General features: G+C 45.8%; 1 protein-coding gene across 1 annotated transcript in view; it reads right to left on the reverse strand.

Moving 5' to 3' along the window:
- nphp4 (nephronophthisis 4) overlaps nucleotides 1–27,742 on the reverse strand; it is a 95,941-nt gene that overhangs the window by 58,057 nt on the left and 10,142 nt on the right. Inside the window, exon 2 of the mRNA XM_067970653.1 lies at nucleotides 10,837–11,028. Coding sequence (XP_067826754.1) covers nucleotides 10,837–11,028 — 192 coding nt within the window. The remainder of the gene's footprint in view (nucleotides 1–10,836; nucleotides 11,029–27,742) is intronic.

Raw genomic sequence — 27,742 nt, forward strand, 5'->3', positions numbered from 1 at the left:
CCGCTCCACTGAAACGGCATCTCGCCTTTAACCTCCCCATGAGTTTCACAAAGTTACTGCATTTGCACATTAATTGCTCATTAAACTCGCCACAGAAAGTTAAGTTTAGTAATTAATAAATAACATAAGTACCTTTTTAATGATGTGATAATTGTTAATGACTGCCAATCTACCGCTTTGGCCCAGAAAGTGAACAATTAAAAGTGTGGAATCTCATTCCATCAGGTTGTGAATTGTTTCAGATTTTAAAAATGTCAAATGTTTTAATTTTTTTTTCTTACTTTTCCTTTCATTCTCTTTTTCTTCTCTCTCTTAATCCAATCTTTCTTTCCCTCTATTTATTTCTTTCTGTAGCTGATTTGACTCTAATTCACCCTCCTTCTCAGTCCTTCCTCTGCTTATTTCTCAATCCTTAAATCTCATTAGTTAAGGAGATACACTGTTTGTCCCGTTGTTCACAATGGTCCCAGATGCCCTGTTGCCCTCGCCGTGCCATTATCAGCTCGCACTTCCAGCAACTTACAGGGCAAAAAATGGTTGAGCTGAAGGGGGCAGGAAAAAGTCTAATTAACCGGGCACGCCGCGAGATGCCCTGCTTCAGCAAATTCCAGCCCAATATGTTAGTAAGTCAAATTTACAGAAAATAGAGAAATGAGATAGCAGACAGACAAATGTAACGACCCTGCAGACTCCTTGAGAATTTCTGAACCCGAGTTTGAAAATGTATGCTATAGAGTACAGCTCGAAGCTACTACTGGAAATGAACGTAAGTGCGGGATGTTTGGTTAGACCTGACATAGTACTGGAGGAGACCGCTAGATAGGAAGCACAAGTTGAAGCAATTTAAGATCAGAGTCTGACTAAGAACCACGAACAGCTGCTGTCACATAATAAACATAAGTGAGCTTTAAATCCAACTTCACAAAAGTCTAACTCTGCACTGTAATAAAAGCTTTTCCCATAAAATATCCTGTGTAGAAGTTGTGTCTGGTACATTTCCCAGTCTCCAGGGATCTTCAGGTAATGGGCCAACAATATTTCAACCACAGGCTGTAATTAAAAAAAATACTTATATATAAATAGGCTGAATCTAATTTATTATTTCAGTTTAGAAATTTATAATAATTTGAAACCACCCAAGAAATGGTACATAGATGTTTCTACCGACAGAGTTTGCATCTTGCCCCCACATCCATTGCAGTCAAAATTGTAACTTACTGGAATATCAGAAATATCCAAATCTTATACTTCTCACACTCTTTGAAACGCAGCTCAGACACTGCAAAGCCAATCTGCGAGACTAAGGGGGTTATTATGACAACGGACAGCCAAGGATAATAACACTTCCACAAGTGAAGGCCACCTGGAGGGTTGATAAGGGAGTGCTTAAACCAAGATTATCCTCAATAGACTGTGATGTTGATGAACTGCCCTGTGATGTGTTAGGTGTGACATTGGGCATGGGCAGGGGAGACAAAATAGGCGGAATCGCATTGGTTGCCTGTTACATGCCCTGCCTGTTACTCGGTCCCAGTGAATGGAAAGAATATCGAGTGTTGTATAATGGGCAGCAAATGTGATTCTGCCTGTTTTCCGTCCACGACCAAGTCCAATTTCACCCCCATGAAATGGGTCATTATTTTCCTCAAATGCAATGTCTGTTAATAATCAACAACTTGACTGGCTTCTTTCTAATATACTTCAGGCAGAGCCAAAAGCCATTTTAAAGATGGTACCTCTCTTAGAAGAGCCTGTTGTTTAAGCAATGCAACATAGTACATAGAGAAGACCTGCAAACGATGGGTAAAAATACTCTGTTATTTCACAATTCCTGAATGTTTTTACATTTTTTAATGCTTGCAATGGGCTGACGCGACAGTCTGCTCTCTAATTTCAAAGATTTCCCTCACACTAGGACACTGATTAGTAAAGCAGTATGCATGCATTTAAAGTATGTCTGCATTGTACTCTGTTTTTCCCTGATTAGACAACGATGTTGAACTAGCAGTATAACTCCCTTTACTGACAAAGGGTCTCCACCTGAGGCTTAAAAAATCTTTTCCTTGTTCAGTTGCTAACAGCTCTGCTGTGTAGTTCCAGTGTTTACAGTTTTACTTCTTATCTCTATAGTTTAATTCAGTAACTGCTCTCAGTATCTTCTGGAGAACTGCAGCAAAACAGACTTATGTTACACATTTAACATGAAGTCCATTCCTTCAGTCTCTACAGGGTACCTGAATTTGCATTTGTACAGTTCCTTTCATGACCTCAGGACATCCCAAAGCGCTTCACAGCAAATGAAGTACTTTTGAAGCGTAGTTTGTTATAACGTAGGGATACGCAGCAGGCATTTTTTTGCGCACAGCAAGGTCCCACAACAGCAGTGAGATTAATAACTAAATAATCTGATTTTGGTGGTGTTGGATGAGGGATAAATGTTTCCCAGAACACCGGGAGAACTCCCTTGCTCTTGGTCGAATAGTGCCAAGGAATCTTTTACACCCGAGAGGACAGATGGGGGCTTGGTTTAATGTGCCATCTAAAACACAGCACCTCAGACAATGCAGGGCTCCCTCAGTATGCACTGAAGTGTCAGCCTAGATTATGCGCTCAAGTCTCATGACGTTCTGACTCAGAGGTGAGAGCTGAGCCAAGGTGGACGCATCGGTCTTCAGGCAGAGTGAAATCTAACAGTTAGGTTATTTACAATCTAATATTACATAGTTACCAAAGTAACTAAACTTTAATTTTTTTTCAAAACTGATTGTTTTATACTGCTCAACAAAACGTAGAAAATACTTCAATAAATGAAGAAACTGATATTTAAGATGATTTATGATTCATTTAAGTGCTAGAGGTTTAGATGTTGATTACTGGGCTGAGTTATTAGAGCAATCTGTCTACTAAGTACCACTGAATAACAAGCAAACAGATCTTTGTGGCAGAATACATCTTCGTCAATTCAACAAAAAGAGCATGTTAATTATTGACACAAATTGCATCTGATCAATTCCTTGTAGATTGGAGAGGTTTTTTTTCTTAACTGTGGATTCATAAAATGTTAAGATAGTAATGCTATTTTCTATGGGGGTGTCCTCTGATTCGGAAGGGTGTAAGACCTAGCTTTACTGTGTTAAAGAAAGAAAGAACTTGCATTTATATAGCGCCTTTCGCTACCTCAGGACGTCCCAAAGCATTTACAGCCAATGAAGTGTTGGAGGGAATGTTCTGGTATCTTTCCTCTGCTGTTTTTTCCTGATATTTTAGAATTCGGGCCCAAGGTTGGGAGGTATTTTCTCAATTGTGAAAGAGCCCACGTGAGCTTTGGTCTGTGGGTATCTATGAGGAAGACCCAAATCTTGGTACCATATATGTAATTTGTTGGGCACAAACAGTGTCATCGCATCTAAAAGTCTCACTTTCAATTTTTGAGCTATGTCTCAGTAGAGAAAACTGAAATGCCTCCAAAAGTTGACCACTGTACTCATTATTTTTGCTCCAGTGTCTATGGCATGACATACTGCCTGATTCAGCAGCCTCAGTGACTTCATCAACCAGTGTCTCCATTTGAAAGCATAACCCCTTACTATTTCTCACGGTAGACTTAAAAATGAAACTCCAATTGTTGACTGGGTGAATGGATTTTCTGCCCTTTCTCTTATCTCCCAACTTGTGGGGTTACCAGGGGACATCAACACAGGCATCTACCACTCATCGACTGGGTGTTCAGAGGTACATGAGCAATCCAGAGTGACTCAGCTCTCCAATGTTCCCTCCATTCCTGTGGGGAAATACTGCAGCACCATGTACTGGCCGAGCAACTTTGCTGCCCATATCCTAATTCGCACCAAGTCCCATCACCGCAGTGCTCGCTGACCTACCTTGGCTCCCAGTCCAGGAATGCCTCGATATTAAAATTCTTATCCTCGTTTTCAAATCCCTCCATGGTCTCACCCCACCCTATCTCTGTAACCTCCTCCAGCCCTACAACCCTCTGAGATCTCTGCGCTCCTCCAATTCTTGCCTCTTGCGCATCCCCGATTTTAATCGCTCCACCATTGGCGGCAGTGCCTTCAACTGCCTGGGCCCTAAACTCTGTAATTCCCTCCCTAAACCTCTCCGCCTCTCTCTCCTCCTTTAAGACGCTCCTTGAAATCTACTTCTTTAACCGAGCTTTTAGTCACCTGTCCGGCTATCTCCTTATGTGGCTCAGTATCAAATTTTGTTTGATAATCGTGCCTGTGAAGCACCTTGGGATGTTTTACTATGTTAAAGGTGCTATATAAATGTTGTTGTTGTTGAGATGAGATCAGGGACTAATACTGGGCTGAGAATTCCTCTGACCACAATTTGTAGCAATGTCGTAAACACGTCAGTGAAGATTCCTCTACTGTTCAGTCATTCTAGTGAAATCCCAGACACTTTCAAAATACTTACGATTTTGCTATAAGTACGGAACAGAGGAAATCTTCATTAGCACATTTATGATGTTGCTGCACATAGAGACCATTGTAATTCTTCTCCTGCTGTGGTCAATCATGGTGGTGAACCCACATTATACCACTCCCTAGCCCCTTACTATTTCTCAGTCGACTGTGAAGCGTCTTGGGTCATTTCACTACGTTAAAGGTGCTATATAAAGTTGTTGAGTTGCAAACAATTACAAATAACATTTCCATTCTTTTATTTCATTTTGTTGTAAGGAAAAGGTTAATCAGACTGTCCTGAAGTCGCCTAATGTTATATTGCAATTGATTTCTCTTTATATTGCAGTAATAGTAACCTTTAGCCTTTGCCTATTAAGCAGGGATATATCAGTCAGTTTAAAGTACCACTGCGCTATTGAGCCAGGACTGACCTTAATGCAATGGTCAGTTTAGTCACTTCACTAAACCTAATTAAAAGACATGCCAGGGTATATAGCTCAGAGAACTTTAATCAGTTGATAACAAGTGCAGGAAAAACAGTTAGTTCTGCAAAGGGAAACATCTGAGTTGACTGGTACGAAATGGTACTGAATCTAAGACAGACATAGAATTAAAAGGTTCACTTGGTGGAATAGCAATTATATATAAGAGAGATGACAAAGTAGGGGAAGTTGTGCCGGTCCATGGGAAAATAACTCGTTAAAACTAAAGTTATTGACAAGTCAATTAAATTCTCATTATATTTAATGTTTATATAATTGCGTAATGCGGAATTGCGCGGATTGTCACGTAGAGGGAGTGAGAAAAATGCATATGAATTGGCTATGTGTAATGAGTATTTGGATTCGTAAAGGCCTAAGATACTGAGCTCAGAACTGTAACCCTCCTCTGGCCCTACAACCCTCCAAGGTCTCTGCATTCCTCCAATTCTGGCCTCTTGCACATCCCCGATTTTAATCACTCCACCATTGGCGGCTGTGCCTTCAGCTGCCTAGGCCCTAAGCTCTGGAATTCCCTTCCTAAACCTCTCTGCCTCTCTCTCCTCCTTTAAGTTGCTCTTTAAAACCTACCTCTTTGACCAAGCTTTTGGTCACCTGGCCTAATGTCTCTTTACGTGGCTCAGTGTCAAATTTTGTCTGATAATCGCTCCTTCAAAGTGTCTTGGGACATTTTACTACATTAAAGGGCTACATAAATGCAAGTTGTTGTGGTTACAACAGCTCTTCTTTATTTAAAGTTAAAAATTATTCATGCTGTTTATCATCATTCTATTCTGTCTCTCTAGCTTCCAAGTAGTTTTAAAGTCAGCTACAGTGACAAATGCAGCAGTGAACCTAATTTGGCTGCTTATTAGTTGCAATAACACATCCCTGCATTTGTATTAGCAAATCTTGCCAGAGGGCACATTAAGGCTTAAATTGAAGTCCCACAGCTCCTCTGTTTCAGATCTCCTTCATGTATCATAGGTTTAGCCCTGCAGGAACACTCCAAATTGAGTCATTTGTTCTACTTGCCCCTATAAGAATATTAAACTGAAATGTCTCAAGGTGAATCTCACAATACGACCCAGGACTGCTGCTTGGTTTCTCAGCTCCATGCTGGCTCAATTTACTTTCTCCAATGTCCAGTGTCTGTAAGTATTCTCTGCTTTAAACAGCAGGCAGCTACTTGACAAGCAAAACTGATAAACTGGTGTACATTTGATCTATGCTGAGCGACCAGTTTTAGTGCATATCCAGCAGAGAGTTCAAGTTTGGCACTCGCTGCAACATAACCTTCCCCAGCTCTTATGGCCACCATCAATATGTTCTCAGTCATGAAAAATTTTACTGAACCCAAGATGGCAATTCTTTTTGTTTTGCTGAAGATTATTAAAGTACACTTTACATCCTGAATTCCAAACTGCAATTCTATATTATTACAAAATAACCTGTTTTCTTTCAACACAAACATGACCATTTGAAGAGTTTGTAGTAATGAATGAAGGGTTAAAAGCAAATGTAACACCAAAGCATTCAGCAGCTCCTGATGTTTTCCTCACAGAAAATTTGCTCAGGATTGTTGTGCAGTTATCTGCTGTCAATGAAACGTTAAACCACTAGAAATCCTGCAACATTACTGAACAGCAAAGAACACAATAGTGATACTATAAAGCTGCAAATCAAAAAAAGTCAAGGATTTGTTTTGTTTCCGAGAATAACCTGACCTATACTGTATTCGCTATCTGACTTGGAAGCAGAGCCCTTTTATTCAATAGAGTTCCAAGTGAAGCCATCCTATTCTGCAAGATCTCCTTTCAGTGGACTAAACACCACAACACACCAGCAGAATGTGCCCTTCTGGAAGTTGCAAGTACTTTGGATAGGAGTTAGGCACCGAAAACAAGCCCTGCAAGGTGTGTGGATCTTGAAACTAAGAAGAAAGAACAAACTTGCATTTATATAGCACCTTTCATGACCTTAGGATGTTCCAAAGCATTTTAAAGCCAATGAACTACTTTCAAAGTGTAATCATCGTTGTAGTGTAGGAAACTTGGCAGCTAATTTGTGCACAGCAAGCTTCCACAAACAACAATGAAATAAATGACTAGATCATCTGTTTTAGGTGTTGGTTGAGGGACAAATGTTGGCCAGGACACTGGGAGAACTCCCTGCTCTTCTTCGAATAGTGCTGTGGGATCTTTTACATTCACCTGATGGGGCAAACAGGGCCTCGGTTTAACATCTCATGCAGAAGACGGCACCTCCAACAGTGCTGCACTCACTGGAGTGTCAACCTAGATTATGTGCTCAAGTCTCTGAAGTGGGGCTTGAACCCACAACCTTTTGACTCAGAGACAAGAGTGCAACTACTGAGCCACAGCTGACATCTAGCTGAGAAATGATGCAATGGCATCGGCCAAAATCAAGGACACGCCGACTAGAGATGTTGGTCAACCAACACAACACAGTCAATGCAGGCCTCCATCAACAGATTTCATCACAAAAAATGCTCCAAATACAAGATGACAATAATAGTAGTCGAACAAAATTTATAACTTCTAACAAAAGCTTCAGAAATATTACTATACATTCCCATTAATATTACATTAACAGAACAAATTGTCATCTGCAATGACTACCTTGAATGGTGGAGATGGATCCAGAAGGAACATCTGTTGAAAATGGGTGAAAAAGAATATGTCTATACTTCCAGAATGAAATGTTTTTTGGCAGCCCCAGTGTTTTGTCCCTTGTTAGGAGGTGAACAAATCAGAAAGAAACAGCTTTTTCATATTTCTTCAAAAGCAAAATAATGCGGATGCTGGAAATCTGAAATAAAAACAGAAAAATCTGGAAAAGCTCAGCAAGTGCAGCAGCATCTGTGGAGAAAGAAACAGAGTTAATGTTTCAGGTCGAAGATCTTTCGAAAGAAATGTTCTAACGAAAGGTCTTCGACCTGAAACGTTAACTCGGTTACCTTCTCTACACACCTCACTTGCTGAGCTTTTCCAGCATTTTCTGTTTTTATTTCAGATTTCTTACTTTGTTTGAGGTGATTTCTGCTTTTCTTTGCATTGACCCACTAAAATTTCTGCTAAAACAATGACTATTTAACAGAAACTACTCTATGTAAGAAGACAGGAATGAAAAATAGCCATTCAGCCCATCTTGCTGCTGCATCAGCAAAGCTGCATGTTCATACTGACAAAGAACATTTACATCTACTTCTTCCACTATTTAGTCAAATCAGATAACAGTTCATTTCTTTTGAAGGCTGCAACATTCACCTTCAATGCGTTAAGTCATAATCTGATCCATAAGTTAACAACCTTAAATACATAGTAATTCCTCAAACCTTGCAGTTTCCTTAACTTAAATTAAAGCTCCGGGTTTAGTCCAAAGCCTGGTTTAGGTGTTAGGCATGACTCAGTTAATAGCACTCTAGCCTCTGAGTCAGAAAGTCGTGGGTTCAAGTCCCTCTCCAGAGACTTGAGCACAAAATCCAGGCTGACACTCCATAGAATCATTGAAAATTTACAGCACAGAAGGAGGCCATTCGGCCCATCGTGTCCGTGCCAACCAAAAATGAGCCACCCAGCCTAATCCCACTTTCCAGGACTTGGTCCGTAGCGTGTAGGTCACGGCACTTCAGGTGCACGTCCAGGTACTTTTTAAATGAGTTGAGGGTTTCTGCCTCTACCACCCATTCAGGTGGTGAGTTCCAGACCCCCACCACCCTCTGGGTGAAAAAAAATTTCCTCAGCTCCCCTCCAATCCTTCTACCAATCACTTTAAATCTACGCCCCCCGGTTATTGACCTCTCTACTAAGGGAGAGTGCAGTGCACTCCTGTGCAGTAATAAGGGAGTGCTGCACTGTCGGAGATGCCGTCTTTCTGATGAGGTGTTAAACCGATGCCCCGTCTCAAGTGGACGCAAAAGATCCAAAGGTACAATTTCAAAGAAGAGCAGGGGAGTACTCCCTGGTGTCCTGGACAATATTTATCCTTCAACCAACATCACTAAAAAGATTATTTGGTCATTATCACATTGCTGTTTGTGGGACCTTGCTGTGCGCAAACTGGCTGCTGTGTTTCCGAGATTACAACAGTGAATACACTTCAAAAAGTACTTCATTGGCTGTAAAGTGCTTTGGGATGTCCTGAGATAATGAAAGGCGTTATACAAATGCAAGTCTTTCTTTCTTCTTTCTTTTAAAGAATATCTGCACAGACTCCTTGCACCATTTTAAATATTTGGACAATATGGCAGTAATTTTCAAGTAGTCCCCAAAATTGTCATGAAGTCAGCAGAGGAGCTGTTCTGCCGCCCATTTGTACCGGCATAAGGCCCGAGCCATTTTGAGACCCAGGCCTCATTAGGATGCCGCTGACGAGCTGCGGGTGGCCAGGCGGGCGAGCAGCGGGTGGCCAGGCGGGCAAGCAGCGGGTGGCCAGGCGGGCGAGCAGCGGGTGGCCAGGCGGGCGAGCAGCGGGTGGCCAGGTGGGCGCTCCGCTGCTGTTCACCAGTTCTGGGAGGGCAGGAAATCAGCCAACTCCCATGTTGAAGTGTCCGGCAGGTCGGGCCTGGTGGATGAGACGATCCCGGGGGGAGGCTTCGACGGGACAGATTTTTTTTGGTGGGGGGACCAGGAGGTGCACACCTGCTCCCTCTGGACCCATCAAAAAAAATTGAAAGCTTTCTGGGCGTTTTTTGAGCGGCTTCCAGCTATCCCTTTAAGGACCATTGGTTAGGCTGCTTAACGCTTGGTACAACTAGGCGGAGTGTGCACGGCACAAGCCCCACACATTTATACCTGAAAATTGCAATTGGCCTCCTACAATCAGTGTGGGACCCCGATAGGCATATTTAAGCAGCTTCCCTCCTGTTTTTTGACCCAAGGTCAGGTGGGCTGCTCACCTATTTACAGACTGCCTGAAAATTGCATCAGCTGGGCCTTGGGTATCAATGTGGCGACCGAGGTAACCTCTCCTGATTTTCAATTGTTGGCCACCCATTTTTCAGGTAAGAAGTGGGAGGCCATAAGATGAAAATTTCCCCCATAACTCAACTGTTAGGGCCATAGTGTTAAAAACATTTACACAAAATAGCTATGGGCAGTGACATAACAACTGAGAAACTTATAAAAAGAAAACATCAATAAGATTTATACACTTATGATTAATTCCATATTGAAATCAACTTTTGCCTTTTTATTGATCTTACTTTATAGTTTAACTAAAAGTTCAAATTGGAAGCAATACTGTTACTCCTTGTTGCCTATGGAATTGCCTCAAAGGTGACACATAAGGGCTGATTTAATGAATGGACACTCAAAGCACAGAGCCTCACGCACTGGGAGTTCATACTGGGAAATGGTATGCACACGCCGCATGATTAAAAGTAGCCCCATATACCTGTACTATAGGTAAGCCGTAAAATAATTCACCTACAGGGATTTTTTTACAATGAGAAACCAAAGTTAAGGGCCAAAGCTCATCGGCAGGACACTACAGCAAAAATTGAATACAGTTCTGACACAAGGCTAATAAATAGAACGTTGTTGAAAAGAATTTTTAGCTAAATTTTTAAAAAGAGAAATATTAACAGGAGCCTATACAAGTTAGATTTTCCAATAGCCTACAACTTTAGTGTTACTTGTACTTTACACCAAACCGAAAGGAGTATTCATGAAGTGTTAAGGAAAGTCTTTTGAACCTGCGATCTCTTCCTGCCACTCAACAGTTCTTTCCCTTGACTCCAAGGTCTAGTGATGTGACATTTGCCCCATAAGGGTTTTGCAGAAATTTCAAACAACATGTTTGAATCATGCGGCTGGCAATTATAGGTTTTTGTAAGTCAACGTACGTCATCCACCCAAGGGAACGATTACTCGAGAATCTAGGCATCCCATCGCTCCGAGTGTTACCTGCTGAACGCCAGAAATTGCAGAATGATCTCGTTGCTCTGAAGATAGTCCGCTTGTTCCTTCTGCAGATTATAGGTCGAAAGGTCATGAGGGTCAATCACTGTTGCCAGCTCATTGTTATCATCTAGGATCTCAGGGAAGCCAAATGCATTCATCTGCGCTAAAGCTGCTCTTGAAGTCACAGTGGTAGTCCTGGGAATCAAACAGAACAATCATTAAATAGCTGAAATTCAGGCAGTGTTAGAACAACACCCTTTCCCCACCAAAACCTGGGTTGGAATCCATCCCAGCCAGAAAGGCAAAGTTCTCATTTTAAGCATCCTCAGGGAAATTAGTTCAAGGATGAGCAGACTACATAAAACAGACTTGGAGTCCAGCAGTGTAACTGGCACCAACCTGGCAACCTGCTCAAAACGATTGTAAGCGCAGACTGGAACTGGAAGTGTCACAGTGATGCAGTGTGTGGGAGGTTGGAATTGGTGTTCGTTCATAGGGCAATACTGGGGGAGGACTCTGAACTACAACTGCTGCCTTAAGCATATTTTCAGAGTATTTGATGCAGTCATTAGGTATGCAGTATAAAAACAAATTGAAAAGCCTAATTCTTAGTGACTGGCCCATTCTGGTACAAAGTAGATTTGAAATCGCAATGAAGACTAGACAGGAACTGTAAACCAACATAAATAACAAAGTGACATCTGAGAGCATAGCCAAAATCTAAACCAAAAAATTCAGTCACAATTCAGAAGTGGCATTGATTTGTAAGAGGGAACCTTTAACCAATCTTCATCTACATCAACAACAAAAAAACAGTATTACTCCCTGTACCTGGGAAGGTAGTGGTGGCGTGTGTATTTTTTTTCAATTGACATTGATCAACCTGCAGTTTTTAAGTGCAACAGCTGGTTAAAAGGTCAGTACAACCTGGCCCATGCAGCATTCTTTAAAAAGTTATTTCTGTTTCATATTTAAAGATTGACTTTAGTAAAGAGTTTTATAATTCGATCATGGAGCATATTGATTATATTAGAGGAACAGAAGGGAAAAGAACTCTTCTGCACAAACTTGTGCGTGTGTAGTTGGATTCGTGCAAATGTTCTCCCCTTCTCTCCTTCCTGCAGGCAGTGATTTCCTGCTGGGATACGTAACTTCACCCAAGTGACCTCTCATTAGTCACGCGTCAGCCTTGACAGTAAGTTATTTTCTTACAGCAGGTTATTATACCATAGGAAGCATCACCACTGAGCCCAATCCTCTCCTCAGAGACCTGCGCACGTGTGCCCTTCCAGCAGAGGTCAATGGGTATTGATTAGAAATGGGAACCTTGGCTGAGTTACACCCCCTAATCAGAGGCATTAAGGACAATTGTTGTGCCCTACTGTGGCCCTGCCTGAGATCAACTAATTCAGCACAGATCAGGGATCAAACCAGGGACCTTCCTGGTCTGCAAGGTTTAGCTACCATGGGCTAAACTAGTTGGGAAAGCTGATTGCACAGTTCCTTTTTAAGTCAAATCATGCAATTTCACCTTCCTTACGAATAGGGAAGGTCAATACACATTGTATTAGTAACCTGTATGGCTGGTCTCAGCTGCTCACGGGACCAGCGGTGATAATCAATAGTGACCTGTCGTTCTGGCAGCACCAACAGTCTCTGGAGTCACCATCAAAACTCATCTTGATGATGCCCTGCAAAACTATGGCCAAATACTGCCTCAGGTACACTGCAAGGCGTCACTTTTCTCAGCTTGTCCTTTCCATTTATTATGGTGCACCACTTTGTTGTGCCTTCCAAATGTGGGATAGAGATTGGTTTACGTGGCAAACATATTTGTGTTAAGGTGGCACGTATATTGGTCTGCACGACACTTTAGTCCCCTTTGGGGGCATTTCCTACAAAAATATTAAAAGGGCTCTGTGCCATTTTGTGAATGGAATTAAATTTTAGTTCTGGAACAGCCGAGTGGCAGAGTTGGCTGCTGTCATGACAATTTATTTGTTCTGAGATGCGGGCAACGCTGGAACATTTATTGTCCATCTCTACTTGACCTGAGGAAGTGGTGGAGGCCTTCTCCTTGAATCACTGCAACCCTAGTGGCGATGGTGCTCCCACAATGGTGCTAGCAGAGAATTTCTGGGCTTTGACCCAGTGACGATGAAGGAACCGCGATTTATGCCCAAGTCAGGATGGTGTATGACTCGATGGGGAACCTGGAGGTGATGGTGATTTCATGTTATCACTGCTCTTGTCCTTCTTGGTGGCAGAGTTCCTGGGGCCGGGAGATGCTATCAAAGTCACAAATAACCAATACAGATGGCATAATCGAGTCTTTATAGACACAGCTCCAAACCTTTACATTCTAAAGCAACAACATTATCTTAATTTAGGTTTTTTTTTTAAATAGAAAAGTTTTAATGGAAAACATTTTCCAACTTTCAGATATTAAGCTTCTGTGGACACATTTCACATGCTATTTACACATGATCACCACCCTCATGGAAATGCAGCAGTTTCTGATAAAGAGCATTACTGAATTTGCTGTTGGTAGCAAGTTAAAATGTCCAGTCAGGGCACAGCCACAATAATTAATATCCAGCATATTAACAAGGAGGCAAGAGGGCGTTTGATCCCCTAGAGGCACATGCGGATATCAATGTAAAGCTTTCTGACTTGTGGCTGTGGTTATGTCCAACGTGGGAAGTATTCATCAAACAGGTCTTTGGGCAGAGCTTGCAGATACTGGGGAACAACTGCAGGATTCATACATGTTCAGCCAGGTGTCCATGCTCACCTCTAGATTTAAACAACAACAACTTGCATTTGTATAGGAGCAGGAGTAGGCCATTCAGCCCCTTGAGCCTGTTCCGCCATTCAATGAGATCTTACCGCCCTGGCTCCATATCCCTTAATACCCTTGGCTAGCAAAAATCTATCGATCTCAGATTTAAAATTATTAATTGAGCTAGCATCTACTGCTTTTTGTGGGAGATTGTTCCACACTTTTACCACCATTTGCATGAAGAAGTGTTTCCTAACTTCTCTCCTAAATGGCCTGGCTTTGATCTTAAGGTTAAGTCCCCTTGTCCTAGACTCCCTCACCAGCAGAAAAAGTTTCTTTCTATCTACTCTATCAATTCCTTTCAAAATCCTAAAAACTTCAATCAAATCACCCCTTATTCTTCTATATTCCAGGGAATACAAGCCTAGTTTATGTAATCTCTCTTCATAGCACCTTTAACATAGTAAAACGTTCCAAGGCGCTTCACAGGAGCGTTAACAGACAAAAATTGACAAAACGCATCATAAATCTGCAGCGACAACATGAACGTGACCAAAATTACTTATTCTTGTCTAGTTCTGGTTTGGTGGCTGTTCCTTTAAATTTATAGTATATAAATAGCTTAAAAAAACCGATTGCAGTTCAATTCCTCTACCAAGCTTAACCCAACACAATGTTGTAAGTATCATCAATTACAGATCAAGAGAGGAATAATTTGAATTTAAACAATGCTGTGTCATTGGTTTCATTTGTATATTACTGACAATTCTTCCTTAAATTCCAGTGGTCAATTATTCAAGATCCAGGGAGTTCCAGTAACTCTTTTCTGGGATATAAAAACAAAGAGCTGTTCTGTTTCAATTGAGGAGTCAGTATGAAAATCTCTGAGAGAAGGAACTGGTCAGTTAGAAACTCCAGAGAGGGAGAAGAATTCAGTTTGAAGCTTCCAAGAGATTAGGCTAGATTAGTTCATACTCTCGCAGTGATGAGAAACATAAGAAAAGAAACAATGCATAACATAAAAGTTATTGACAAAGAGTGGGCTTAGTTTTTAGAGTTGCAATCCTCTTTATTATTTTCTTCTTGAGGAATTAGATGGAAGGATTTTTACTGTAAATATATAACTATTATATGATTGTTACTTATTTATTCATTCATCTTTTGTTAAATAAATCTGCTTAATGGTTTTAAACTTAAAATTAAGTCTGAAGATGAGAGAGATCTTATGAAGGCAAAGGATGATTCCAGTGGCTGAAAATATTTAACAGGAAGGTTTTTCTGTTTGTTATCCTGGGGCTCACCTTGATATCAAGTCTATGGAGATATTCGCAAGGTCACAGGGAGTTGGTACTCATCTATGAGTATATATGTGTGCATATGACTCATCTATACAGAAGTTGAATAGAATCTAGAGTAAGCAAAGCAGAAAATACCCAAAAAAATGTAACAATGAGGAATACTTATTCAGTGGTGTGTAGAAAATGGCTGAAACAGTCCTTTGGGAGGGTGCTCCAGGTATGGGCTCCAATACCCCTAAGGGGATCGAACAGTGTATTGTGTAAGCAATCCCAAAGGAACTACACAAAATGTCAGTGATCATTTTCAAAGAGGTTTTTCTTTGAGTCTCACACCAGGTCTCAGTAAATTAAAAGGTCACGTTGAAGATGTTTTTCTGAATGAGCCAAAGGTCTCCAAAACTGCAGACCTCCACACGACTAGACTGTTGTCTGGGGTTGAGTACAAAAGCAATTTTTACTTGTCAACTTCTGTGTTTTTCAAGAACTAATTTATGAGGAAAGAATAAATTTTATATGTCTATTTGAAGTGCTTGCCTAATAGCACTACTGATTATCCATTAGTGTTAATAGTCATGAGAATACTCTTTATACTCAAATCTATTATTTGTAAACATTGAAGAAATCTAATTCTCAAGCTTAAATAATACTGGTATGAACAGACTGTTCATTGTGTTTGCCTGCATTATTGCATTCTCAATTCATTCCTCATGATAGAAATATGTGGGCCCAGAAATTCAATGGCGCTGCACCTGTTTTTCAGCCCCAAGACGGTGCCAAAGCATCCAACACGGCGGGCGGCATGAGCACGCTCATTGCATGCCGGAAGTACGCTGTTTGCCATATTGATGAAGGCAGGAAAAGAAGTGTACAGGGCCTGCGCCTGAAACATAGGTCCTTTTCATATGCAAATAGGAGGCCTAACACCTGTTTAAAGCCCCTTTGTAAAATTGGGCTGCCCTGAACACAGTCGGCGCTGGGCCTGGCCGGTTGCATCGGGAAAACGTGATCTACAAATGACTAAAGCAGTGGTCCTTCAAGCCTCTGCGGGGAGCCACCAAAAAGGTACATTTTTTCAAAAATACTTATTTGAATGTGGGGCCGGGGGCTGCAGGGGTTCTCCACCCAGCTCAATGTTAAAACTAGACAGGCCGCTGCCAACCACTGCTTGTCCCCATCCAGATTGCCTCCCTCCCTCCCTCTCCCGATCGCTGAACTTCCCCCCTCTCCCGATCGCTGTCCCCCTCCCTCTCCCGATTATGTCCCTCCTCCCTCTCCCGATTATGTCCCTCCTCCCTCTCCCGATCGCTGTCCCCCTCCCTCTCCCGATCGCTGCCTCCCTCCCTCTGCTGATCGCTATCCCCCTCCCTCTCCCGATCATTTCCCCTCTCCCTCTCCCGATCACTGTCCCCCTCCCTCTCCCGATCACTGTCCCCCTCCCTCTCCCGATCACTGCCTCCCTCCCTCTCCCGATCGCTATCTCCCTCCCTCTCCCGATCATTTCCCCTCTCCCTCTCCCGATCGCTGTCCCCCTCCCTCTCCCGATCACTGTCCACCTCTCTCTCCCGATCACTGTCCCCCTCTCTCTCCCGATCACTGCCTCCCTCCCTCTCCCGATCACTGTCCCCCTCTCTCTCCCGATCACTGTCCCTCCTCCCTCTCCCGATCACTGCCTCCCTCCTTCTCCCGATCACTGTCCCCCTCCCTCTCCCAATCGCTGTCCCCCTCTCTCTCCCGATCACTGTCCCCCTCCCTCTCCCGATCACTGTCCCCCTCCCTCTCCCGATCGCTGTCCCCCTCTCTCTCCCGATCACTGTCCCCCTCTCTCTCCCGATCACTGTCCCCCTCCCTCTCCCGATCACTGCCTCCCTCCCTCTCCCGATCACTGTCCCCCTCCCTCTCCCGATCACTGTCCCCCTCCCTCTCCCGATCACTGCCTCCCTCCCTCTCCCGATCACTGTCCCCCTCCCTCTCCCGATCACTGCCTCCCTCCCTCTCCCGATCACTGTCCCCCTCCCTCTCCCGATCACTGTCCCCCTCTCTCTCCCGATCACTGTCCCCCTCCCTCTCCCGATCACTGCCTCCCTCCCTCTCCCGATCACTGTCCCCCTCCCTCTCCCGATCACTGTCCCCCTCCCTCTCCCGATCACTGTCCCCCTCCCTCTCCCGATCACTGCCTCCCTCCCTCTCCCGATCACTGTCCCCCTCCCTCTCCCGATCACTGCCTCCCTCCCTCTCCCGATCACTGTCCCCCTCTCTCTCCCGATCACTGCCTCCCTCCCTCTCCCGATCACTGTCCACCTCTCTCTCCCGATCACTGCCTCCCTCCCTCTCCCGATCACTGTCCCCCTCCCTCTCCCGATCACTGTCCCCCTCCCTCTCCCGATCACTGTCCCCCTCCCTCTCCCGATCACTGTCCCCCTCCCTCTCCCGATCACTGTCCCCCTCTCTCTCCCGATCGCTGTCCCCCTCCCTCTCCCGATCACTGTCCCCCTCTCTCTCCCAATCGCTGTCCCCCTCCCTCTCCCGATCACTGTCCCCCTCCCTCTCCCGATCACTGCCTCCCTCCCTCTCCCGATCACTGCCTCCCTCCCTCTCCCGATCACTGTCCCCCTCTCTCTCCCGATCACTGCCTCCCTCCTTCTCCCGATCGCTGTTCCCCTCCCTCTCCCGATCACTGTCCCCCTCTCTCTCCCAATCGCTGTCCCCCTCCCTCTCCCGATCACTGTCCCCCTCTCTCTCCCAATCGCTGTCCCCCTCCCTCTCCCGATCACTGTCCCCCTCCCTCTCCCGATCACTGCCTCCCTCCCTCTCCCGATCACTGCCTCCCTCCCTCTCCCGATCACTGTCCCCCTCTCTCTCCCGATCATTTCCCCTCTCCCTCTCCCGATCACTGTCCCCCTCCCTCTCCCGATCACTGCCTCCCTCCCTCTCCCGATCACTGTCCCCCTCCCTCTCCCGATCACTGCCTCCCTCCCTCTCCCGATCACTGTCCCCCTCCCTCTCCCGATCACTGTCCCCCTCTCTCTCCCGATCACTGTCCCCCTCCCTCTCCCGATCACTGCCTCCCTCCTTCTCCCGATCGCTGTCCCCCTCTCTCTCCCGATCACTGCCTCCCTCCCTCTCCCGATCACTGTCCCCCTCTCTCTCCCGATCACTGCCTCCCTCCCTCTCCCGATCACTGTCCCCCTCTCTCTCCCGATCACTGCCTCCCTCCCTCTCCCGATCACTGTCCCCCTCTCTCTCCCGATCACTGTCCCCCTCCCTCTCCCGATCACTGTCCACCTCTCTCTCCCGATCACTGTCCCCCTCTCTCTCCCGATCACTGCCTCCCTCCCTCTCCCGATCACTGTCCCCCTCCCTCTCCCGATCACCGTCCCCCTCTCTCTCCCGATCACTGCCTCCCTCCTTCTCCCGATCGCTGTCCCCCTCTCTCTCCCGATCACTGCCTCCCTCCTTCTCCCGATCACTGTCCCCCTCTCTCTCCCGATCACTGTCCCCCTCTCTCTCCCGATCACTGCCTCCCTCTCTCTCCCGATCACTGCCTCCCTCCCTCTCCCGATCACTGTCCCCCTCTCTCTCCCGATCACTGCCTCCCTCCCTCTCCCGATCACTGTCCACCTCTCTCTCCCGATCACTGCCTCCGTCTCTCTCCCGATCACCGTCCCTCTCTCTCTCCCGATCACTGTCCCCCTCTCTCTCCCGATCACTGTCCCCCTCTCTCTCCCGATCACTGCCTCCCTCCCTCTCCCGATCACTGTCCCCCTCTCTCTCCCGATCACTGCCTCCCTCCCTCTCCCGATCACTGTCCCCCTCTCTCTCCCGATCACTGTCCCCCTCCCTCTCCCGATCACTGCCTCCCTCCCTCTCCCGATCACTGTCCCCCTCTCTCTCCCGATCACTGTCTCCCTCCCTCTCCCGATCATTTCCCCTCTCCCTCTCCCGATCACTGTCCCCCTCTCTCTCCCGATCACTGTCCACCTCTCTCTCCCGATCACTGTCCCCCTCTCTCTCCCGATCACTGTCCACCTCTCTCTCCCGATCACTGTCCACCTCTCTCTCCCGATCGTTGCCTCCGTCCTTCTCCCAATCACTGTCCCCCTCTCTCTCCCGATCACTGTCCCCCTCCCTCTCCCGATCACTGTCCCCCTCTCTCTCCCGATCACTGTCCCCCTCCCTCTCCCGATCACTGTCCCCCTCTCTCTCCCGATCACTGCCTCCCTCCTTCTCCCGATCGCTGTCCCCCTCCCTCTCCCGATCACTGTCCCCCTCTCTCTCCCGATCGCTGTCCCCCTCCCTCTCCCGATCACTGTCCCCCTCTCTCTCCCGATCACTGTCCCCCTCCCTCTCCCGATCACTGTCCCCCTCTCTCTCCCGATCACTGTCCCCCTCCCTCTCCCGATCACTGTCCCCCTCTCTCTCCCGATCACTGTCCACCTCTCTCTCCCGATCACTGTCCACCTCTCTCTCCCGATCACTGCCTCCCTCTCTCTCCCGATCACTGCCTCCCTCCTTCTCCCGATCGCTGTCCCCCTCCCTCTCCCGATCACTGTCCCCCTCTCTCTCCCGATCACTGCCTCCCTCCCTCTCCCGATCACTGTCCCCCTCTCTCTCCCGATCACTGTCCCCCTCTCTCTCCCGATCACTGCCTCCCTCCCTCTCCCGATCACTGCGCCCCCCCTCGACAAATCGTCCCCCTCTTTCCTGAACGCTGCCCTCCTCTCTCCCGATCACTTCCCCATCCCCCAGTCGACCCCCCACTTCTGATTGCTTCGCCCTCTCTTCCAATCATTTCCCTCCTCTCCAGAATGCCCCTCTCTCCTGATCGCATTCCACCCTTTCCCAGGGCCTACCTGAGTACTGCTGACCGACCACTTGACGGTGTGAGGGAAGATAGTGAAGAAACTAGAGAAGGATGTAAGATTTAGTGCTTGGGGAGGTGAATCGGCTTCAAAATTGTTGTATTATGATCAGAAATGTCAGTGTTTACATCCCTTTCCCTGGCTGTGTTTCATTGATGGTACATCAAGGGTCACAGGAAAATTAGGCAAAGTGCACCATCTACAGCTCGTAATTTCTGTGGCTCAGAACGTGAGGTAGCACGAGGAGAGGCCATTAAAACAGAAATTAAAACCGAAGTTCACTCCTTTTACACTGTAATCATTAGACGGCTAAAAAAAAAATCACATTCTCAGAAACTGCACACTGTCCCTTGGTTCCCTAGCATTTCTGGGAAGTTATTAGTGTCCTCTTCTGTGAAGACAGAACCAAAGTATTTGTTTAATTGCTCTGCCATTTTCTTGTTCCCATTGTAAATTCTCCCGTTTCTGACTGTAAGGGACCTACATTTGTCTTCAATAATCTTTTTCTTTTTACATACTTGTAGAAGCTTTTACTTTTATGTTCCTTGCAAGTTTACTCTCATACCCTATTTTTCCCTTCTTCATCAATCTCTTGGTCCTTTTTTGCTGAATTCTAAACTGCTCCCAATCCTCAGGCTTGCTACTTTTTCTGGCAACTTTATATGACTCCTCTTTGAATCTAATACTATCCTTAATTTCTTTTGTCAGCCATGGTTGGGCTGCTTTTCCTTTTGTGTTTTTGCACCAGAAAGGAATGTATAATTGTAGCAATTCATGCATTCGTTCCTTAAATGTTAGCCATTGCCTATCCACAATCATGCCTTTTAATGAAGCTTCCCAATCTATCATAGCCAACTCACTCCGCATACCTTCGTAGTTTCCTTTGTTTAGATTTAGGACCCTTTTTCGGATTTCACTTTCCATCCTAATGAAGAATTCTATCATGTTATGGTCACTCTTCCCTAAAGGACCCCGCACAACAAGATTATTAATTAACCCCTTCTCATTGCACAATACCCAATCTAGGATTGCCTGTTCCCTGGTTGGCTCCTCAATGTACTGGTCTAAAAAACCATCTCGTCCACACTCCAGGAATTCATCCTCCATAGTGTTATTGCTAATATGGTTTGGCCAGTCTATATGTAGATTAAAGTCACCCATGATTAATGTAGTATCTTTGTTACATGCATCTCTAATTTCCTGTCTGATGCCTTCCCCTACATTGCCACCACTGCTTGGAGGCCTATAGACAACTCCCACCAGTGTTTTTTGCCCCTTGGTGCTTCTTAACTCCACCCAGACTGATTCTACATCTTGATTTTCTGAGCCAATATCCTTTCTCACTATTGCTCTGATTTCATCCTTTACTAACAACGCCACCCCACCTCCTGTTCCTTTTTGCCTGTCCTTCCTAAATATCGAATACCCTTGGATATTCAGCTCACAGCCTTGGTCACCCTGCAGCCATGTCTCTGTAATTGCAATTATATCATATCCGTTTACATCTATTTGCACTGTTAATTCGTCTACCTTATTACGAATGCATCGTGCATTCAGATACAGTGCCTTTAGATTTGTCTTTTTAACATTTTTAGACATCTTAACATTTTTTAAACTATGGCCCTATTTATCTTATTACCATTTTTTCTTACCTGGACCCTATTTGTTAGTGTACTCTTTTGTTTGTTCGCTCTGTCCCTTCCTGACACAATCTGGTTATCCTTACCCCAATCACTTTCCTGCACGGCTTCTTTGTCTTTTCTCTTTAGCATTCTAGATTTCTTTCCACTGGGACACTCCCCCCCCCCCCCCACCCCCCTTATTTAGTTTAAAGCCCTATCTACCTCCCTAGTTATTTGATTCACTAGAACTCTGGTCCCAGTATGGTTCAGGTGTAGTCTGTCCCAATGGAACAGCTCCCCCTTTCCCCAGTACTGGTGCCAGTGCCCCACAAATCGAAACCCACTTCTCCCACACCAATCTTTGAGCCACACATTCATCTCTCAGATCATATTTACTGAATGCCAACTTGCTCGTGGCTCAGGTAATAATCCAGATATTATTATCTTTGTGGTTCTGCTTTTTAATTTAGTCCCTAGCTGCTCAAACTCTCTCAGCAGAACCTTTTTCTTAGTCTTACCTATGTCGTTGGTATCTACGTGGACCATGACAACTGGATCCGCCCCCTCCATCTCCAAGTTCTTCTCCAGCCCGGAGGAGATGTCCTCAACCCTGGCACCGGGTAGGCAACATAACCTTTGGGACTCATGCTCCTGGCTGCAGGGAACAGGGTCTATCCCCCTAACTATACTGTCGTCTACTACAACCACCTTCCTTTTTACTCCCCCCACTTGAATGGCTTCCTGTACCATGGTGCCGTGGTCAGTTTGCTCGTCCTCTCTGCAGTCCCCGCACTTGTCCACAAGGGTTGCAAGAACCTCAAATCTATTGTGCAAGTGCAGGGACTGAGGCTCCTGCAATACTACCTCCTGGATCCCCGAACCTGCCTCACTCGCAGTCACACCCTCCTGTCCCTGACCACGTGTCAATTCTGAAGTATTTAATCTAAGGGTGTGGCTGCCTCCTGGAGCAAAATGTCCAGGCAGCTTTCTCCCTCCCTGATGTCTCGCAATGTCCGCAGCTCGGACTCCAGCTCCTCAACTCGGAGCCGAAGTTCCTCGAGCCGCAGACACTTACTGCAGATGTAGTCGCCCTGGACAAAAATGTCCACAAGCTCCCACATATTGCAGCAGCAACACATCTCCTGTTCTCACATTATTTTATTTATTTAATTAATTAATTTAGTGTTAATTAAATTATTTACTTTGTTTAATTTATTGGATTAATTAAGTTTAGTTTTTAAAATTTAGTTATATGTTAACTTAAAACTTAGCCCACAGCCACTACCAATCACTTACCTATCTCACCTGTGACGTCACACTGCAGTTTTCTCATCTACCTCATTCATGCCTCTCAGGATCTTAAAGACCTGAGTCATGATCCTGATTAAACTTTCCGTTTGGTGGACTCTACAACCCAAAATCATCGAGCTGCTTTACATTACTGCATTTCAATTAGGATTCTAGGAGACCAGCGTCTGTGAGCTGGTTGTCTCCATTTACGTTGCTAAATCCAGCTCCATTATCCTGGCGGCAGATTTGGGAAGAAAGTTTTCAATGAGTGTTTAAGATGATCAAAGGATTTGATTGGGTGGGTAGAGAGAAACTATTTCCTCTGGTGGGGGAAGTCCAGAACAAGGGGGCATAACCTTAAAATTAGAGCTAGGCCATTCTGGGGTGATGTCAGGAAGCACTTCTTCACACAAAGGGTAGTGGAAATCTGGAACTCTCTCCCCGCCCCCCACCCTCCCACCACAACCCCCAACAAAAAGCTATTGAGGTTAGGGGTCAATTGAAAATTTCAAAACTGAGATTGATAGATTTTTGTTAGGTAAGGATATCAAGGGTTACGGAACCAAGGCGGGTAGATGGAGTTGAGATACAGATCAGCCATGATCTGATTGAATGGTGAAATGGCCTACTCCTGTTCTTATGAGTCTGCTGCCAACAGATGGGAGGCAAATTTAGCAATGGAAACACGGGGAGCCAGCTCACAGGCACCAGTCTCCTGGAATCCAAATTAAAACGGTGCCAATAAGTTGTCATTCTTCTCTGATCCTTCGGCAAGGCATTAAAGTCTTTTTGGAGAGTAAGGGGAGACTTTTCAGGGGCTTATGGCCATACAAGAATTGGAATCTAAGCTGGGGTGGCGGGGGGGGGGAGCAGAAATCGAGGCAGAATCAGATCATGCCACGTCCCCACCCATTTTTCTGCATGTCAAAATTTTCAAACGACTTGGAGAAGGATGCCCAGTAGGGCACGTGTGTTATGTTGCTGTACTGATGCAGAAATGGCATAATACAAAGTCATTCACACCATCTGCGCTCCAGCACAACTGGGCGCAAGGGATATCTTTGCGTCCCTGGCGCCCAGGTTACTAAGGGTATTGGGAGGATTTAAAATTTATACAGCCAGGGTTTCTATGTGGGAATCGATCGCAGAGTGATTGACTGCAGTAGGCTATTTAGAAACAGGTAAATGATTTTTTTTTAAGTTTTAAAAATCTTCAGCTGGCACAGCCTGTTCTCGAAAGCTTTAGCCTGACCCCACTGTCAATGTCCCTCCCCCACCTGAAGTGGCACAGCCACCCGCCACCAGTAAGTAAATGCCCCTGACCCTAGAATTTGGGACCTGGTCAGAGGTGCATCCACCCCTCGAAAAGGTCTCCCCTGGATATTCGGTCCAAAGGGCAAGCTAGATAAGTACATGAGGGAGAAAGGGCTAGAATGATATGCCGATAGGGTGAGATGAAGTATGGTGGGAGGAGGCTCATGTGAAGCATAAACACCGGCACAGACCGGTTGGGCCGAATGGCCTAATTCTGTGCTGTAAATTGTGTGTAATTACATGTGAAAAAGGTACTCAAGGAAATACCTGATATGGCCTATCCTCATGAATGATTGATACAAGGTTAGGATAACCTATTGTAACTTTTAATCAAATGCCCTTGACATCATAGTACATGATTAGTCTTGTAAGTAGTGTCATCCAGGCTGATTACTTTGATCAAATGAAAAGAAATACTTGAAAGGCTTGCATTTATATAGCACTTTATCACTGCTCTCAGAAACATTCCAAGGCACTTTATATATGAGTTACTTTGAAACGCAGTGAATTCATTGTCACAACCAAATCCCTTTGTTAATGGACACTTCTTCATCATGTAAATGATTCATGCTTCCTGTTCCACTCTGATTTAAATTATACACATAAAAATTCATCTGCCATTAATTAACCCATCCACTTAATTGGTTCAGACCCCTATGACTGCTATCAATCTCTCTTATACTCATCACTGGGTCACAAAGCTTGGGGCACCAGTAAGCGTTGTAATTATGTACTAGAAGTAGCTTCCTGAATATCATTTATGAATATCATAAATAGCAAGGGACCTAGAAAAGACCACTGTAGAGCTCCATTAATCCATGCCCAACCCTGATAAGAGTTTCTTCCATTTATCACCTTCTGCTTTCTCCTGCCAAACCACTTTTAATCCAGCAAGCTGATTCGCCATTCATTTCCTGAGCCTTAATCTTCTTGAAAAGACTTCAAAATAAAATTCCAATCAAGTGCTTTCCCAAAACAAAAGTAAATTTTACCCACTGGATAATTCTACTTCACTAGTTCAGTTGCCACTTCTTGGAATCCTCAAGAAAATGCATCTATAAATCAATGCATATTCCTCCTTTTGACCTCATCCCTCTTTAAATCAACATTGCTACAATCATGTGAAATGTTCTTTTCTCCACTACCTGTGTTTGGCTAACTGGTCTATACTTTCCAGGTTCATGCCTCATTTCCTTTTTGAATATCCGGATAACATTTTCTCCTCTATCTATGGAACTCTTAAGAAAGTCAATCAATACCGCACCCATTTCCTTCCTCGTTCTCTTGAGGGTTCCAGGATGTATTTCGTTTGGTCGTGTGCCCTGATGATACCCAAGTCCTTGAATTTCTTCAAAACACATGATTTACTAATCTCATAGACTAATGAGCCAAAGTGAGATGTGGAAAATGTTCGTAGTCTTCAACTGGTAAGTGGATTAAAAAAATTACATTGGCACATTTGCCATTTCCTAGTCTTTACAGTATTCATAGAATTATATAGAGTTTCATAGAAATTACAACACAAGCCGATTGACCCAATCAGTCCGTGCTGGTGTTTATCCTCCACACAAGCAGTAGTCCTAATCCCAAATGTCATTCCTCTTCCCATATCCCTTTATCTCCTTTGCCTTCAACCACCTACCTCACCTATTCTTAAATGGTGACATGGGGCCCGATATTCAGAGGGAGGCAGGTTGGCAGCGGGGGTCGACTGGGCGCGTGGGTAACACGCCCAGTGAAATCGGGGTGCTCTGCACGCGATCGCAACCTAATTGAAGGTACTTACGCGTGCTTCTGGGTTTCCCGTTGCAGACCTGCGCAGCGGGCGCACTGCACACCCGCATCACAGGCTGTCAGCAGGAGGAGCCCTATTTAAAGGGGCAGTCGTCCTCCAATGCTCCTCCTGCAGCAAAGAACCAAAATAATAGAATGGAGCAGGCCAGAGGCAAGGCTGCTCCAAGGTTTTCTGACTCCTCACTCCAGGTGCTGCTCAATGGGGTCAGGAGTAGGAGGGAAATGATGGGGTCAGGAGTCGGAGGGAAACATTTTTCCCATCAGATGGGAGGAAGTGGCCGCCCTCCGCCACCAAGAAGGCCTGGCTTGAGGTGGCAGAGGAGGTCAGCAGCAGCAGCAATGTCGCCCGAACCTGGGTCCAGTGCAGGAAACGCTTTAATGATCTAACCAGGTCAGCCAAAGTGAGTATACTTACGCATTCTCCCACACTCTGTCTTCCACATCACCTCCACCACCACACAACTCCTTCTGCACTTCCACCACAACGCTCTCGCATCACTCCTCACATCCACTCAACCATCATCCTCACCTTGCCTGCACTTACTCACCGCCCCAGTTCCCATTCGAACACTACCACGCAACCCAATCCTCATACAATCTCATGGTCATGTTTCAAACGCACTCTCCCATGCATCTCCCTCACGTCACCCCCACCCAGACCAATGCATGCAGCGGGTCACTATGCAACCATCACTCAATCACGCCTCTCTGTGTTTTGCCTTGATAGGAGAAGAGATACCAGAATGCCCGGGAGAGGGCAAGGACCGGAGGGGGCCCGCCACACCAGGTGGGCCTAACGGATGCGGAGCAGCAGGCAATGAAAATAGACACGTTGGAGTGCCTGTCCGTGGTGGACGCCGAGACTGGGAGCGCACAAGCGGCTGGTGACAGAAATCTAACACTCAGCACTCAAGATAGCGAATGATCTTAGCGTCGCTTGGCATCTGCAGCACCTCAACATCTGTCCACATGCTTAATATTGCTTTCTGTTCTCTTGCAGGGCCATCTGTGACCGCCGTGACTGCAGAAGGCGATTCCTCAGAGGATCTGCCGGCCTCTGAGGGTGCATCGTCATATCTGAGCCAGCCATCCACCAGCGCAGATACACACACCTCGGTGGGTCCCCGTCTTCAGTTAGTTGGGCTTGCAAATGGTGAGTCACCACACACGTGAGCATGAGCAGACCCTGGTAGCAGGGGCAGACGTGGAGAGTCTGCGTCTGTGGGAGCACTCTTCTCCAGGCTCTGGTCAGCTGGACCCAGATGCTGAACACTGGGGGCCAGCCATGAAAAGGAGAGTCATCGAGGGCCAGCAGCACATTGCCGAGGTACTGGAACAGTTGCCACGCGCACTCTCCACAATCGTGCAGAGGATGGAGGAGTCCAACTCCTGCATGAGTGGAATACTGTCACAGGGACGTGAAGGCATCTCTGAGATAGTGTCGCAGGTAGGTGCGTGAATGTCTGCAATGGAGGAAAGGCTAGCCTCCATCGGGTTTCAAGCACGGCTCAACAATGAGTCCATCTAGGCCGTGACAACAGCCATTCAGATTCAGGGTGAGCAACATTCTGCCGCCTTAAACAGGCTGACAGATACCTTACAACTGGCCTTCCAAGGCTTCACACAAGTCCTCCAAACTGTCGTCCAGCAGGGTGGAAGGGGTGATGTGGGCCTGGGCCAGGGGAGGGATGATGGAGAAAGGGGACATGGAAGTGGGGACGCCATTCAAAGTGCTTCCACGTCTCACCTGTTGCCCCCCTCTCAACCAATACCCACAATGCTGCCTCCTCTCCAGGTGGCCGAGTCTGCCCCTGCACAGGTGCAGGTGGAGCAGTCTTTGGAGGGACCCTCACGGGCACCGAAACCAGAGGGCGTCCGCGCAAAGCATCTCATCGGTCAAGGCATGGACAAGAGCAATCTGCCACTACCTCTGCTGAAGCCACAGGGATA

The sequence above is a fragment of the Heptranchias perlo genome, chromosome 32, assembly GCF_035084215.1.
Source record: "Heptranchias perlo isolate sHepPer1 chromosome 32, sHepPer1.hap1, whole genome shotgun sequence".
In the NCBI taxonomy this organism is placed as follows: Eukaryota; Metazoa; Chordata; class Chondrichthyes; order Hexanchiformes; family Hexanchidae; genus Heptranchias; species Heptranchias perlo.